Source organism: Eschrichtius robustus, chromosome 11 (assembly GCF_028021215.1).
Source record: "Eschrichtius robustus isolate mEscRob2 chromosome 11, mEscRob2.pri, whole genome shotgun sequence".
Classification (NCBI taxonomy): Eukaryota; Metazoa; Chordata; class Mammalia; order Artiodactyla; family Eschrichtiidae; genus Eschrichtius; species Eschrichtius robustus.
In genome coordinates this window covers 36,464,011-36,479,972 of record NC_090834.1, presented here as the reverse complement: position 1 = coordinate 36,479,972, position 15,962 = coordinate 36,464,011, and the positions used below count along the sequence as shown (strand labels likewise).

The following is a 15,962-nucleotide window of genomic DNA, read 5'->3' as shown; positions in this document are numbered from 1 at the left end:
ACCAAACCAGCTTTACAACAAATGCTAAAGGAACTTCTCTAGGCAGGAAACAGAAGAGAAGGAAAAGACCTACGATAACAAACCCAAAACAATTAAGAAAATGATAATAGGAACATACATATCGATAACTACCTTAAAAGTAAATGGATTGAATGCTGCAACCAAAAGAAATACACTGTCTGAATGGTTACAGAAACAAGACCTGTATTATATGCTGTCTACAATAGACCCGCTTCAGACCTAGGGACACATACAGACTGAAAGTGAGGGGATGGAAAAAGATATTCCATGCAAATGGAAATCAAAAGAAAGCTGGAGTAGCAATTCTCATCTCAGACAAAATAGACTTTAAAATAAAGGCTATTAAAAGAGACAAAGAAGGACACAACATAATGATCAAGGGATCAATCCAAGAAGAAGATATAACAATTGTAAATATTTATGCACCCAACATAAGAGCACCTCAATACATAAGGCAAATGCTAACAGCCATAAAAGGGGAAATCAACAGTAACACAAGTATAGTAGGGGACTATAGCACCCCACTTTCACCAATGGACAGATCATCCAAAATGAATAAGGAACACAAGCTTTAAATGATACATTAAACAAGATGGAATTAATTTATATTTATAGGACATTCCATCCAAAAAAACAGAATACACTTTCTTCTCAAGTGCTCATGGCACATTCTCCAGGTCAGATCATATCCTGGGTCACAAATCAAGCCTTGGTAAATATAAGAAAATTTAAATTGTATCAAGTATCTTTTCTGACAACAATGCTATGAGACTAGATGTCAATTACAGGAAAAAATCTTTAAAAAATACAAACACACAGAGGCTAATCAATACACTACTAAATAACCAAGAGATCACTGAAGAAATCAAAGAGGAAATCAAAAAATACCTAGAAAACACAATGACCCAAAACCTATGGGATGCGGCAAAAGCAGTTCTCAGAGGGAAGTTTAGAGCAATAGAATCCTATACCAAGAAACAAGAAATATCTCAAATAAACAACTGAACCTTATACCTAAAGCAATTAGAGAAAGAAGAACAAGCAAACCCCAAAGTTAGCAAAAGGAAAGAAATCATAAAGATCAGATCAGAAATAAATGAAAAAGAAATGAAGGAAACAATAACAAAAATCAATAAAAGTAAAAGCTTGTTCTTTGAGAAGATAAACAAAATTGATAAACCATTAGCCAGGCTCATCAAGAAAAAAGGGAGAAGACAAATCAATAGAATTCGAAATTAAAAAGGAGAAGTAACAGCTGACACTGCAGAAATACAAAGGATCATGAGAGATTACTACAAGCAACTATATGCCAATAAAATAGACAACATAGAAGAAATGGACAAATTCTTAGAAAAGCACAACCTTCCAAGACTGAACCAGGAAGAAACAGAAAATATAAACAGACCAATCAAAAGCACGTAAATTGAGACTGTGTTTAAAAATCTTCCAAAAAACAAAAACCCAGGACCAGATGGCTTCACAGGCAAATTCTATGGAACAATTAAAGAAGAACTAACACCTATTCTTCTCAAACTCTTCCAAGATATACCAGACTGAGGAACACTCCCAAACTCATTCTACAAAGCCACCATCACTCTGATACCAAAACCAGACAAAGATGTCACAAAGAAAGAAAACTACAGGCCAATATCAATGATGAACATGGAGGCAAAAATCCTCAACAAAACACTAGCAAACAGAGTCCAACATCACATTAAAAATCACACACCATGATCAAGTGGGGTTTATCCCAGGAATGCAAGGATTCTTCAGTATACACAAATCAATCAATGTGATACACCATATTAACAAATTGAAGGATAAAAACCATATGATCATCTCAATAGATACAGAAAAACTTTTGACAAAATTCAGCACCCACTTATGATAAAACCCTCCAGAAAATAGGCATAGAGGGAACTTACTTCAACATAATAAAGGCCATATATGACAAACTCACAGCCAACATCATTCTCAGTGGTGAAAAACTGAAAACATTTCCGCTAAGATCAGGAACAAGACAAGGTTGTCCACTCTCACCACTATTATTCAACATAGTTTAGGATATTTTAGCCACAGAAATCTGAGAAGAAAAAGAAATCAAAGGAATACAAATCAGAAAAGAAGAAGTAAAGCTGTCACTGTTTGCAGATGACATGATACTATACATAGAGAATCCTAAAGATGCTACCAGAAAACTTCTAGAGCTAATCAATGAATTTGGTAAGGTAGCAGGATACAAAATTAATGCACAGAAATCTTTTGCATTCCTATACACCAACGACGAAAAATCTGAAAGAGAAATTAAGGAAACACTCCCATTTGCCATTGCAACAAAAAGAATAAAATACCTAGGAAAAAACCTACCTAGGGAGACAAAAGACCTGTATGCAGAAAACTATAAGACACTGATGAAAGAAATTAAAGATGATACAAACAGATGGAGAGATATTCTATGTTCTTGGATTGGAAGAATCAACATTGTGAAAATGACTATACTACTCAAAGCAATCTACAGGTTCAATGCAATCCCTATCAAACTACCAGTGGCATTTTTCACAGAACTAGAACAAAAAAATTCACAATTTATATGGAAACAAAAAATACCCTGAATAGCTAAAGCAATCTTGAGGAAGAAAAATGGAGCTGGAGGAATCAGACTCCCTGACTTCAGACTATACTACAAAGCTACAGAAATCAAGACAGCATGGTACTGGCACAAAAACAGAAATACAGATCAGTGGAACAGGATTGAAAGCCCAAATATAAACCCACGCACATATGCTTACCTTATTTTTGATAAAGGAAGCAAGAATATACAGTGGAGAAAAGACAGCCTGTTCAATGAGTGGTGCTGGGAAAACTGGACAGCTACATGTAAAAGAAAGAAATTAGAACACTCTATAACACCATACACAAAAATAAACTCAAAATGCATTAAAGACCTAAATGTAAGGCCAGACACTATCAAACTCTTAGGGGAAAACATAGACAGAACACTCTATGACATAAATCACAGCAAGATCATTTTTGACCAACCTCCTAGAGAAATGGAAATAAAAACAAAAATAAACAAATGGGACCTAATGAAACTTAAAAGCTTTTGCACAGCAAATGAAAACATAAACAAGGCAAAAACACAGCCCTCAGAATGGGAGAAAATATTTGCAAATGAAGCAACTGACAAAGGATTAATCTCCAAAATTTGCAAGCAGCTCATGCAGCTCAATATCTAAAAAACAAACAGCCCAATCCAAAACTGGGCAGAAGACCTAAATAGACATTTCTCCAAAGAAGATATACAGATAGCCAACAAACATATGAAAGAATGCTCAACATCACTAATCAACAGAGAAATGCAAATCAAAACTACAATGAGGTATCACCTCACAACAGTCAGAATAGTCATCATTAAAAAATTGACAAAGTATAAATGCTGGAGAGGGTGTGGAGAAAAGGGAACCGTCTTGCACTGTTGGTGGGAATGTAAATTGATATGGCCACTATGGAGAACAGCATGGAGGTTCCTTAAAAACCTAAAAATAGAACTACCATATGACCCAGCACTCCTACTACTGGCCATATACCCTGAGAAAACCATAATTCAAAAAGAGTCATGTACCCCAATATTCATTGCAGCACTATTTACAATAGCCAGGACATGGAAGCAGCCTATGTGTCCATCGATTGATGAATGGGTAAAGAAGATGTGGCACATATGTACAATGGAATATTACTCAGCCATGAAAAGAAAGGAAATTGAGTTATTTGTAGTGAGGTTGATGGAGCTAGAGTCTGTCATACAGAGTGAAGTAAGTCAGAAAGAGAAAACAAGTACCGTATGCTAACACATATATATGGAATCTAAAATAAAAAAGTGGTTCTGAAGAACCTAGGGCCAGGACAGGAATAGAGATGTAGACATAGAGAGTGGACTTGAGAACACTGGGAGGGGGAAGGGTAAGCTGGGACGAAGTGAGAGAGTGGCATGGACAAATATACACTACCAAATGTAAAATAGATAGCTAGTGGGAAGCAGCCGCCCAGCACTGGGAGATCAGCGTGGTGCTTTGTGACCACCCAGAGGGGTGGAATAGGGAGGGTGGGAGGGAGATGCAAGAGGGAGGAGATATGGGGATATATGTATACATATAGTTGATTCACTTTGTTATAAAGCAGAAACTAACACACCATTGTAAGGCAAGTATACTCCAATAAATATGTCAAAATAAAAAAAATCTGAATAGAGTCTGCCTTTGTTCTGACAACAAAATTCAAACATATATTAGCATTTGCTCACTAATTAAATGTACTAATTTGGAACTTCATGTGTAAATATTAATAAAGTTTTAGCACCATTAAATTGTGTTAAACACAAAATGCAGGACAATGGAAGGAAGAGAGAGCATTTGCCTAGGGTAAGCGGAGCTTGAGTTTCAAGCTCAGACTAGCTGTAAGGTCTTGGGCATTTTTTTCACCTTTCTGAACCTTACCTTTCTCCACTCTAAAAATGAAAATCTGGAACTAGAACATCCCTGGACACCATTACAAATCTAAGACTAAAATTTTGTCGATTTATTCTACATTCTGAAATATTCTTTTAAATTTTAATTGTCCCAGTATAGGCAATAATAACAGATCGACTTTTGCTCTATAATAAAAAGAGGGAAACCAACATCCTTTTTAGCCACTTGGCAAACTGCTTTACTTGAAAAGGAGTGAACATTTTCAAGATTGAACCATTCTTTAAAAGAGTCAAGGCCTGTAATAAACTGACAAAATAATATATCGTGCTCATGCCAGAGCAGGGGGCCTTTCTTCCATGTCTGTGGATGTTCACAGAGATTCACAGTGAGCCTTTGTCATCATACTCTTGCCCAAAGCCCAGCTGATCTGGTTGAGACTGTATTTCTCCATAGACCACTTCTGTTTCTTTTTTCTTCCATTAACCTAGTCCACCTGTCCTCTGTATTCTTAGATAAAGCAAAGAACAAGAGCAGAGGGACTGGCTTTCTATCTCTGTTTATGGGCATAGTTCCTTCCCTTCATATCATGATACAGCTACACACCTAGAGTACCATGGAGAAGGTACCACCCTTTCACAGCTGACATCAAGACATGAAGAGAAATGTGCCAGATGCCATATCAAACGCGGCCATGTTGTTTGGAGAGAAGCACAGAACACAAGGACTACAAGGCACACCTGACAGTACTAGTTCTCAACCCATTTCCCACTGGCACATTGACAATGGATGACATTCGCATCCAGAACACACTTCCATAAGTGCTTGTGTGCATTCCCCATACCTCTATGTTTTCCTTTTCCTCTCAAGAAACCTATTGGGATGCAAGTGAGAAGCACATTATTGAAGAGAAAACCTTGAATGTAATCTGTTATAGAAGGATTCATCATTTATACATATAAATACTTAGTAAATCACTTGGGAAATAACCTTGACTCTTGACACTCGGAGGTTGACTATTGCCCTAAAGTACTGTCAGAAAATCTCCAAATGGTTTTTCTGCTAACACCCTTGAGACTTTGAAACCTTTCAAGGTTTCCACAACAGAAGTAATCCCGAATGGCTCTGTCAGTGACAAGCAACATTCGACATAAACCTGGGAGGAAAAAGATTTGCCTTCTGGGACTTCCATGCACCATGCACATTTGTCTATACCCTTTGAACCAGGCAAAAACTGTGTGCATTCTAACCCTGCTTTGACTTCAGGTCTCAGGGTATGATATAATCCCATGCAATACTCTCATCTTGGAAACAATTCTATTTTTTTAAAGAATAGCAAAGTTCCAACATAATTGATTTTAAAATGCATGGTATAAATGATAAAAAGCAATATTTCCAACATGAGAAATCAAATCGGCCTTCATTTCCATATTTCTAGAAATACTTATTAATTAAACTTACATCCATTTTCCACTTTAGATTTGGAAAGGGAAAGAACCTGAGCATTCAAATACATCTAATAGAAAAATAGGGGGAAATTCAATATAGATTAATTGTAGGTTGAAATATTTGTTTACATGTGATGTGATTTAACCTTTTCTAGTTTTTTTGGCTTTTTCCTTATATGTAAAAATATGCAGCTTTTATTTTTTAAATAAAGTCAAAAAGCTTCTCCTTGTTTGCAGAAAATGATATGCAATTATCCTCTTGCAAATTGAGCTACCACAGCTCAAATTAAAACCTGACTTTCATGAGGTGTTATTCTGCAAATCAGTCCTTAGCTGAAACTGAGCTCTGTGGGATTTATGTGAACTTGAAAATTAATAAATTGGCATATTAGTTGTAAAATACGAGGAATAATTTCCTGTCCTTGCCAGATGATCCATTTGGATTAGTGCCTGTAAAAGTTCAGCTACAGCTGTCTTAACTGAATTTTTAAATAATGAAACCATAACCCTTCTCCCAAGGAGTTTATTAAACTGTCCTTTGATGAATGCTCTTGCCCACCCCTCCTGGGAAGTCAAACGTATAATCAATATTATAAGCACATCCCCCCATATTACTTGGAGAACTCCAGCTGCTAGGTCACTTGATACAAATGTATCATCTAAATTCATGAACATGGTAATGCTGTACAAAATTTTTAATCTAATAGGAACTGAATTCTATCAGTCAGCCTGTCCACTTCCTATCCCAAGATTGGAGTGAAGGAGTCAGCCATGGCCTAATTAATATCATCATAAGTGAAAAGAAAAAAAAGAAATCTTTAAAAATCTTTGAATCTATTAGACAAAATGCTAGTGTAATGTCTAATAAATCCCTGAATTTTCATCAAATTACCCGAGCATAACAGATAGAAGTGAGAGTGGCAAGAAGGATCCTGTGATTTACAGATCAGGAGAGTTTTAGAGATGCCTGAATATGACAAGATCTATGAGGAGCAGTGTAGCTGTGGTTCAAAATTATCAAAAATTCCATGAAATAGGAAAAAAAGGAGTTGATAGTATGCCTGTGGTAGGGTTAAATAGGAGATGACGGGGGTTTAGGTGGTTTCTCGCAAGACTTAGAGAGGCCAGCTAGGGATTCCAACATAAATATTCTTGAGAGGAGTTAGGTGTGGTGGGGCAAGGAGAAGAGAAAGCAGTAGGAAGAAGCACCAGGGGGGTAAACACAGATGTGTGCACAGAAGCAGAACAGTGTGGTGGTCAGGGCCTGACTGCTCTGTTCAAATCTTCTCTCCACCCTCTAGCAGCTGTGCAACTTTGGGCAAGTTGCTTAACCTCTCTGCCCCTGGATTTCCTCATCTGAAAAATGGTGACAATGATAGTAGGGTTGTTGGGAGGATTAATAGATACATTATAAAGAATTTTAAATAAGGCTTGGCATATATCAAATCTTCGATAAATGGCAGTTACTATTATTACCTTTGGTTATTCCCCCCTCATCTATTTTCTTTGTTATTTTTGTTCATTTGTTTTTAATCTTATTCCATTCATTCATCTGTCAGTTATTTGGAAACAATTATGCAGCAAGAGAATTGACTATATATTCTTCTTGTAAAATATCATCTGCACCACAAAACTGACCCTCAGAGGTAAAGAATGAGCCAGCTGCTTCCTTGGTGCCATTTAAAAACAACAGAAGAGAGAGCATTTGAGACCTGAGTTCTACTTGGGGCTCTTTCAGAGCCAGAAGCAGAGTTCGGATAAATCAACCTGTTTCTATGTCACTTTTTTCATCTGCAAAATGAGGGCATGTTTAAATTTTCAAACTGTACCTACTATATGCAATGATATTCGTAAGTCCTTTTTCCTTTATGCAGTTAATGTAGCCTGTGCAAACTTATCACAGAGACACAAATCTTCATTGAGTCTACAATCACTAAGATGGGGGAGCAATGAAAACTGTGTGTGTGTGGCATCTAAACAATTTCACGATAGGGAGCATTCATCAAATTAACAATAAATTTCATATTTTTAAGTTTTAGAAGTAAGAGAATAATAAATATTTACAGTGAAAGAGCACTGGACTTATTATTTTGCTCCTGATGACACTTTGCCTTCTGAATCATATTATGTGATTTTACAGTATTTTAGATTAAAAAAAAAGTTAAAAAGCAAAAAAAAAAAATGAGGGCATGGATTTAAAACATAGGTTCGTAACTCAAAAGCCTATAGACGTCAGGTAAGAAATATAAATAAGTGAAGTAGTCCCAGAAGTGAGACAATAAGGACTGGTAGAGAATCTGGCAAACTAAAAAGCATATGCCCTGACTAATGGGACCAACTGCTAATTCTCATCTACCAGCACCCAAGGATTCAGACTTGGTATCCCCCTTTTTTCCGCAAAATAAGCCATAAATTCTTATTTTTACATGGAATGTTGGAATTAATTAATTTAATAGATTATTTGGGCAAACAAAATATGGCTGAAGACCCACTGGCCATCCATGTGTGACCTTTGATCCAAGTGACTTTCTAAAATTCTTTCTAGTTGTGACTTTCCATCATTCAATTGCAATGGGATGCCCAAACAGGACAGCTAGTTCCAATTCAAAGCAGACATTCTATGATCTAGTCAGTTACTCTTGTCTGCAGACAAACTTTTAGATACACATGAAAATATTCACTGGCTAATAAACCGTACAAATTGAAACTTTTGGAAGTAAAACTGATTGAGGTCACTTTTTTACATGCTTAAATTTCCAATGCAGGTCAACATGGGTCTACTTCTGATACTATTTACATCCAGAAGGTGAAAAAAATAAAAAATGACTCTTCAATTCTTGTTTCATTTACTCTTATTCGTTTGATACAACTGTAATATTTATCCCCCGAGAGCGCAACTGTGAAATGTCTTCTTGTGTCTGACCTGGATTTTAAAAGCTTAGAGCTTTTAAATAGAATTTAGGGTGCTGGTTTGGGAAATAATTTCTGAATATTTTTCTTCATTTTTTACTTTTCTAAAACTTTCGTCATTCTATTTAAAAAGTACTTAAACTTGTGTAGTGCTACAGAAAGCTGAGAGAGAAATTTCTTTCTCTAGTGGTAAAGAGAGATCAAAAGGCTGCCATCCAACCACATATTTTGTGCTTCTGAAATTATTTATCCCCCTGCAATCTCCTTTGACAAAGATGTAATTGCCTCAATAATAAAAAAAAGTTGAAAGAAGGCATTTGTCACACAAATCTCTGCAATGCATTCACTTAAAAGATAAGCAAAACTTCTTCCAAGTAACAAATGATATTCAAAGGGTGGCTTTCTTTGAAATAAATCATATCCTAAACCCTGGAGGTCAGATTATACACACTTAAGAACATGAGCATTTCCTTTCATTTACTTGCAAAATAAAGAATTTTAACTCCTGTTAAATAGCAATGAAAAAAAAATTTTGTTGCAGGTCTGCTGAACAGAATTCTAGAATGAAATAAAAGTAGAAGCTTTTCACAGAGTTTTTTTTTTTTTTTAAATCTGGTAGATGCACAAATAATAGGCAGTTGGAAAGTGGGATGAAGGAAACCATTGAGCAAAAGAAAATAAAAGATATTCAAAGGGCAGAATGAGAAATGACAATTTATACCATGGCAGAAACTAATGTCAGCTTCTGTGTAAAGATTAATGTGAATTTACCAAAGCACTTTGAAGTAACACAAATATAGTATATAATTTTAATGAAAGCTTTACCAAAAGAAAAATCATTGCTCAGTGCAAACATGCACCTTTGAAAAAGTCTTCTGTGTGTTTTTTACAGTAACAAGGGTAGATGTTTTTGACTTATATTTTTCAATTAATAATATATAAAGGCTCTCTAGGTAGATATGTGGCCACCTTCCATTAGAAAAGGAAAAATCTCAGCAAATGGTTATATTGGGTTGTCCAAAAAGTTCTTTTGGGTTTTTCCATAACATCTTATGGGAAACCCAAACAAAATTTTTGGCCAACTCAATAATTCCCTTTATATGACTAAGACTGAAAAATTAAATTTAGAGCTCTGCCTTTGTAGTATGGTTCCCTGAATCTAAAAACAACAAAAAAAAATGTGTGTGTGTGTGTGTGTGTGTGTGTATATATATATATATATATATATATATATTTTTTTTTTTTTTTTTTTTTTTTTGTCAACAGTTTCATCTGAAGTCTTACCAGTGATATGGGGTTAGAATCAAAAAGCCTCTACAATTTTTATGGGGTAGGGGTTTTTGAAATCGACTTTGTATAGACTAGTTGAACTAACTTATGGCCTTTATTCCGCCATTTCATTTAACGTGTGTTTGTGACACAGTATTTATGATTCAGCAATGTCAGAGCTGAAAATATTTTGTTCCTCACATAGAGTACAACCTCAAATAAAGTGCACCTCTTGATGGATACCAGTCAGACATGATGTATTTGAAAAAAAAAAAAAAGTAGTGAGAAAGGTCACTGAGCATAGGAATGAATGAAAAGGTGGTTTTGAACAACAGCACCGAGACCTTCGGGGACTTTCCTTTTTGGTCTATATCTGTCTTAAAAGTCAATGCATGCCTTTTAAATATCATGATTCATAACACATTCCTTACACAATCATGGAAATGTAGCTTTGTGGTTGGAACAACAAAAGAAATCTAATGAAATTTAGATTCTGTTTGTGCCAGGGTAAAAAAAATAAAAAGTGATATTTTGTGAATGAATGTTTTAAGTGCCAAGCACCATGCTAACTAATTTATATGTATTATTTCAATTAAAATTAACCTTAAAAGTTTATTAGCTAAGTACTCTCAATATGCCCAAATGACAGAAGACGGAACTGGAGCTCAGGAAGGGGTAAAGCAACTTGTCTGAAGGTAAGTAATTTTTTGGAAGACAAAAATCAACAACAACAGCAACAAAAAAATCCAAGCCTGACTCCTAGTCCATTCTTTTGAACATTATGCTAGACTGGCAGACAATTTAAGTCAGACAATGTAACTTCTCCAGAAACGTCCTAGTTAATCCAAGGATAAAGATCTTCTTTACTTGTCTTGCTAGATTTGTTGTCATTGGTAAGGTACTGATGAGACTTGGACACAGTGTAGAAATCCAAAAAGAACATCTTTTTTTCTTGCTGTGCTTTTCATAATCATCACAGCACTTCATTTCAAAAATCAGATAGAAGGAAGTAACACCTGACATATTCAGGTGCAATGCTTTGGTATGCATAACTTGTTACCATCGTGGTTTATTATTTCCATTTTCCTTCATACAGAACCCACTGCTGCTCCCACAGATGTCAAGGCTACAAGTGTGTCTGTGTCAGAGATTCTTGTTGCATGGAAACATATTAAAGAGAGTCTAGGAAGACCACAGGGATTTGAGGTATGAACAGAATTACTGAAAATAAGCCTTGTTATTTCTGCCGGCACTGTACTCTCTTGAAGAAATGGTTTGGTGACACTTCAACAGAATTACATTCCTTTGAAATTTTGCTCTATGGAAAAGAAATGAGAAATATACTATTCTACTGACATGTATTATGTTGCTCATTAGCTAGCTTATTTTTCAATATAGTAGTTTCCATAGCACTGGGCAAAGATTTAAAAAAGAGAGAGAGAGAAAATAGACCTTTAGATAAAAAACCAGGAGCTACAGGTTGATATTTACTGGTATCCAATTTATTGGTGGTTAAAAATACTTTTTGTGTATTTCTGTCTAATAATTTAATGTATAAAACAAGTTTTCCTATTATATTGTTCGTGGCAGATCTTACCTCCTATACTAACTTCTCAGATTTGCTTGGAATTTAGTGATCTGTACCTATTCACTCAAATGACTTTTTGTCCTTCAGATTTTACTGTTTTTAAACATAGTCATGCCAGCCTTATAGTGGTGAACATTTTATAACAATTCATTGACTTCAATAAAATTTTATCCTCCACATGGACTGAAGGATTGTGGGCAGTCTATGAACTTGAGTATTCCACAAAAACAAGAGCTCTCATACAGCTCTTGTTCTTGCCTTTGCCAGTGAGGGATAGGATTAGGGGAGTAATTTATAAAATACAAAAAAGAATTAGCATCCAATTGAGGATCTTAGTTGTCTTTAAACTTTTTAATGTTTACTTGTCCTCTGTTTCAACTGCCACTAAGAGAAAATCATCTTGATTTTTAAACAATGACCAAATATAGGACTTGTATACCAACATGGTTTCCAGGCTAAAAACACATTTCTTTATTATATTTGAGTTTTCAAATAATGGCTGAGAACTATTTGATTAATATACAGCCAGCATTAAAGATTACAGTGATTAAGAGTTTATACAATCTTTCTAAGAGTTATAGCAAAGATCATTTATATGAAACCATTACCTATACAATATCATGGATTTATTTCTACAATCTTGCTTCAATTCATTATTTGGTGATAATTCAATATGTATCATATCCGGATTGCATGTTTGTTTTATTAAAATCTCTTTTTCTCCCTAGCCATGCTGCAGGGACCATGTCTGTTCACCAGTGAATCCCAGGACTGGTAGTACTTGGCTCAGGACAGCTACAATAAATATTTGTTGAACAAATGAAAATCTGTGCTTCACAATCAGCCCCTTTTGTTCCCACTGTAGAAGACATTGGGGTGGCCTGCCCTGCTCCCCTTCACTGGGCCAGGGCACCATCCCCTAGCTGCTGTGAGTGTTGGCTATGAATGGTTTTCAGCTTTCCCTCTGGAGAACTGCCCTCCACTAAGGGGTGATGCCTTACCTGAAAAGGTACCAACCCCACAATCAAGCAACCCAAGGTCAATGACTGGCTGACACTGACTGATACTGGTCCCTTGCTTCAAGGAGGAAACAACTTTATGGTGCAGTTTATGATCCAGAGCCTTTGTCGTGTACATCAGGCCAAGGCTAGATCACCCGGGACCACACTCTTGCTCAGTTCTTTCTACTTCCCGTCCTCTTTTCCTCCCTTCCTTATAGATTCACCTGTAAGCACTCTCACAGTAAATCACATCATTCAAATCCCTGTCTCAAGCTCTGCTTCTATGGAACTCAACCTAAAACAATTACATGAGTATAGGTCCACCTAGACCTCTGAATCAGAATATCTGGTGTGCATACTTGTAGTAAGCCATAAAGTGTATTCTGGTGTTCAGAAGAGTGAGGGTCCAGGCTTCTACATCTCAAAGTGGTGCTCCTGTCACACAGCTAGTCACCCTCAACTTTTTTTCTGCCTGTCCTAATAGCATGACATTCATATTCCCACTGTGATTCACCTGTAATAACAGCTTTCTATGAGGTCCTACAGAGATCACATAAGATTTAAGCTTGTGAACAATGGTTCTCTTTCTAAATATAAATCATCATTCATTCATTCTTTCAACAAATATTTATTGGAGGCCTACTAATTAGCAGACACTGAGCTAGATGCTAGGGATAAAACAATGAGCAAATTAAAGTCCCTGTCCTCATGAAGCTTATGTTGTAGTAGGGAAGGCAAACAATAAGCAGCTAACAAGTAAATGTGTGATATAATTTCAGTTGATGATGAATGCTGTGCAGAAAAATAGTACTGCACAAGAAGGTAGAGTGAGAGTCTGCTGTTTATAGAGGTTTGACTAATTAATCTTTCTGAGGTTGTGACATTTGACATCATCAAATGAGAGAAAGAAAGAGAGAGGGAGAGAGGTAGAGAGAACAGCAAACTCAAAAGCTCTGTCTTAAGAGCATGCTGGCTTTGTTCAAAGAAGAGAACAGGAGCGATTTTGGCCAGATAACAGTGAACAACAGGAAGAGTGGTAGCAGGAAAAATCGCCGGGACAAGAACCAGGTTGTATGCAGTCTTGTGAACCAGGAAAAGGAGTTTAGATTTTACCTTCAGTATAAGGAAAAGCCATTAACGATTACGAACAGAGAGTCAAGTCAGGCTCTGACTCATATTTTAAAAGCATCTCTTGGTCTAGAGGGTGAAGAACAAACTTTAGAGAGGACCTCAGGTAAAGCAGTGGAGAAGCGGTCCTTCCAACCTAGCAGACAATGAAGTTGCTTTTGACTAGAACAGTAGAGGTGGAATTGATGAGAAGTGGACCTTTTAAGATATATTTTGAGTGGAAGTGTGGCAGGATTTGATTATGAATTGAATGTGGACTATGTCAAAGTTAATTCCAGAGCTTTTTGACCCAAGAAGCTGGGAGAATGACAAATCATTCACATACATAAGGAGCTGATGGAGAAGAACATATTTTAGAGAAAAAGATCAAAGATTCTGGTTTAATGTGTTAAATTTTATAAGCCTTTTATTTTATTTTATTTTATTCTTTTACAAAAAGAGCTATCAAGTGAGTCTTATTTTTTTTTTTTTTAAGTGAGTCTTATTTTAAGAGAAAGGTTAGAGACAGAGCTATAACTCTGAGGAATCTTCAGTATATAAATGGTTTTTATACATGTGCTGGCTGGGATCACCGAATGTTGATAAAGATGTCTGAGAAGTGAGCCCTATGGCGCCTCATCATTTGGAACTCAAGAAAGAAAGAGGATATGGCCAAAGAAACTATAGAAGACATTGAATAAGTTCAGAAGCCAAGAGAAGAATTTTAAAATGGAGTGTTCTACTGAGTCAAATGCTGCTAAGAAATTCAGAAAGATGAGGCCTGAGATTGCCCAATGGGTATGGCCACGCAGAGACCTTACTGACCATGGTGAGAAGGGTTTTACAAAATGCTGGTGATCAAGGTTTTACTAGAGATCAAGATCAAGATCACTCAAGCATGGCACTCAAGAGTGTCAGAGCACAAAGTTTTCTCTAAATCTATTTTATTCAAAACAACAACTTATCACAAGCAAAAATGGAATATCTTTAAGGATATGTTAATAGCATTTAATCAAATTCTGGAGCAATCATCACATTGACTGAATTTTATTTAAAGTAAATCAACACAAATTCTGACAACTATTTTTACACAAAGAAACAACACAGCTTCCATGGGCACAGTAACATTTATAGTATTTTATAGTGCATTATAAACTGTATTTTTAAAAAGATGGCATCTTGTTACCAAAAAAAAAAAAAAAAAAGAAAACAATATCTTGTTAATGGGAAAATCAAATGTATGCTTTTCATTATCAGAAAATAATTAAAACTTTATATAATTCAATGACCAAATATGACATAACTGTTATTTTAAGTAAAATATAGTCAGCAAAGAATCTTTATAAGATATACTGTCTCATAGGTGTATAGTTGCTTGTAGATTTTAAAAATAAATGTGAAATTGGGGCATTTGTAGAGATGTGGATGGACCTAGAGACTGTCATACAGAGTGAAGTAAGTCAGAAAGAGAAAAACAAATATCGTATAATAACACATATATGTGGAACCTAGAAAAACGGTACAGGTGAACCGGTTTGCAAGGCAGAAATAGAGACACAGATATAGAGAACAAATGTATGGACACCAAGAGGGGAAAGTGGGGCGGGGGGTGTGGTGGTGGTGGTGGGATGAACTGGGAGATTGGGATTGACATGTATACACTGATGTGTATAAGATAGATAACTAGTAAGAACCTGCTGTATAAAAAATAAAATAAAATAAAATTCAAAAATAAATAAAATTCAAAAATAAATAAATGTGATATAAGTAAAACTTACCAGCATCACTCCCACCCCCTCTTTTTTCTACTCTCTATCCCTTTAAGAAAAACTCTATCTCTGCTCTTCACCTTACCCATCCCAGAATTTACTGTTCTCATTGTCTCATCTTTCTTTTCAGTAAAAAGATCTCCCGAACTAAATATTTCTAAAATGTAGTAACCCCTAAAGCTTAATATTTTATCTCATCACGATCTCCCTCCTCTATTCTATCTCGGCTACAATCCTAGTTGTATTTACTAATAGTAGAACTCTGAGCATGATGACAATGAAACAAGCATTGTTTTTGTCACCAAAGCCAATGAGACTGGTTTCAAGTTTTATGTACTTATCATATCAATCCTGTGAGTCGTTTTTCTAGCCAATGTCTAAAGTAG

At 35.8% G+C, this 15,962-nt stretch overlaps 1 protein-coding gene across 1 annotated transcript in view; it reads left to right on the top strand.

Annotated features, from left to right (window-relative positions):
• The window catches only part of CNTN5 (contactin 5), a 1,372,019-nt gene that overhangs the window by 1,326,750 nt on the left and 29,307 nt on the right, over positions 1 to 15,962 (top strand). The window contains exon 21 of the mRNA XM_068554615.1: positions 11,208 to 11,317. Within this exon, the coding sequence (XP_068410716.1) occupies positions 11,208 to 11,317 (110 nt within the window). The remainder of the gene's footprint in view (positions 1 to 11,207; positions 11,318 to 15,962) is intronic.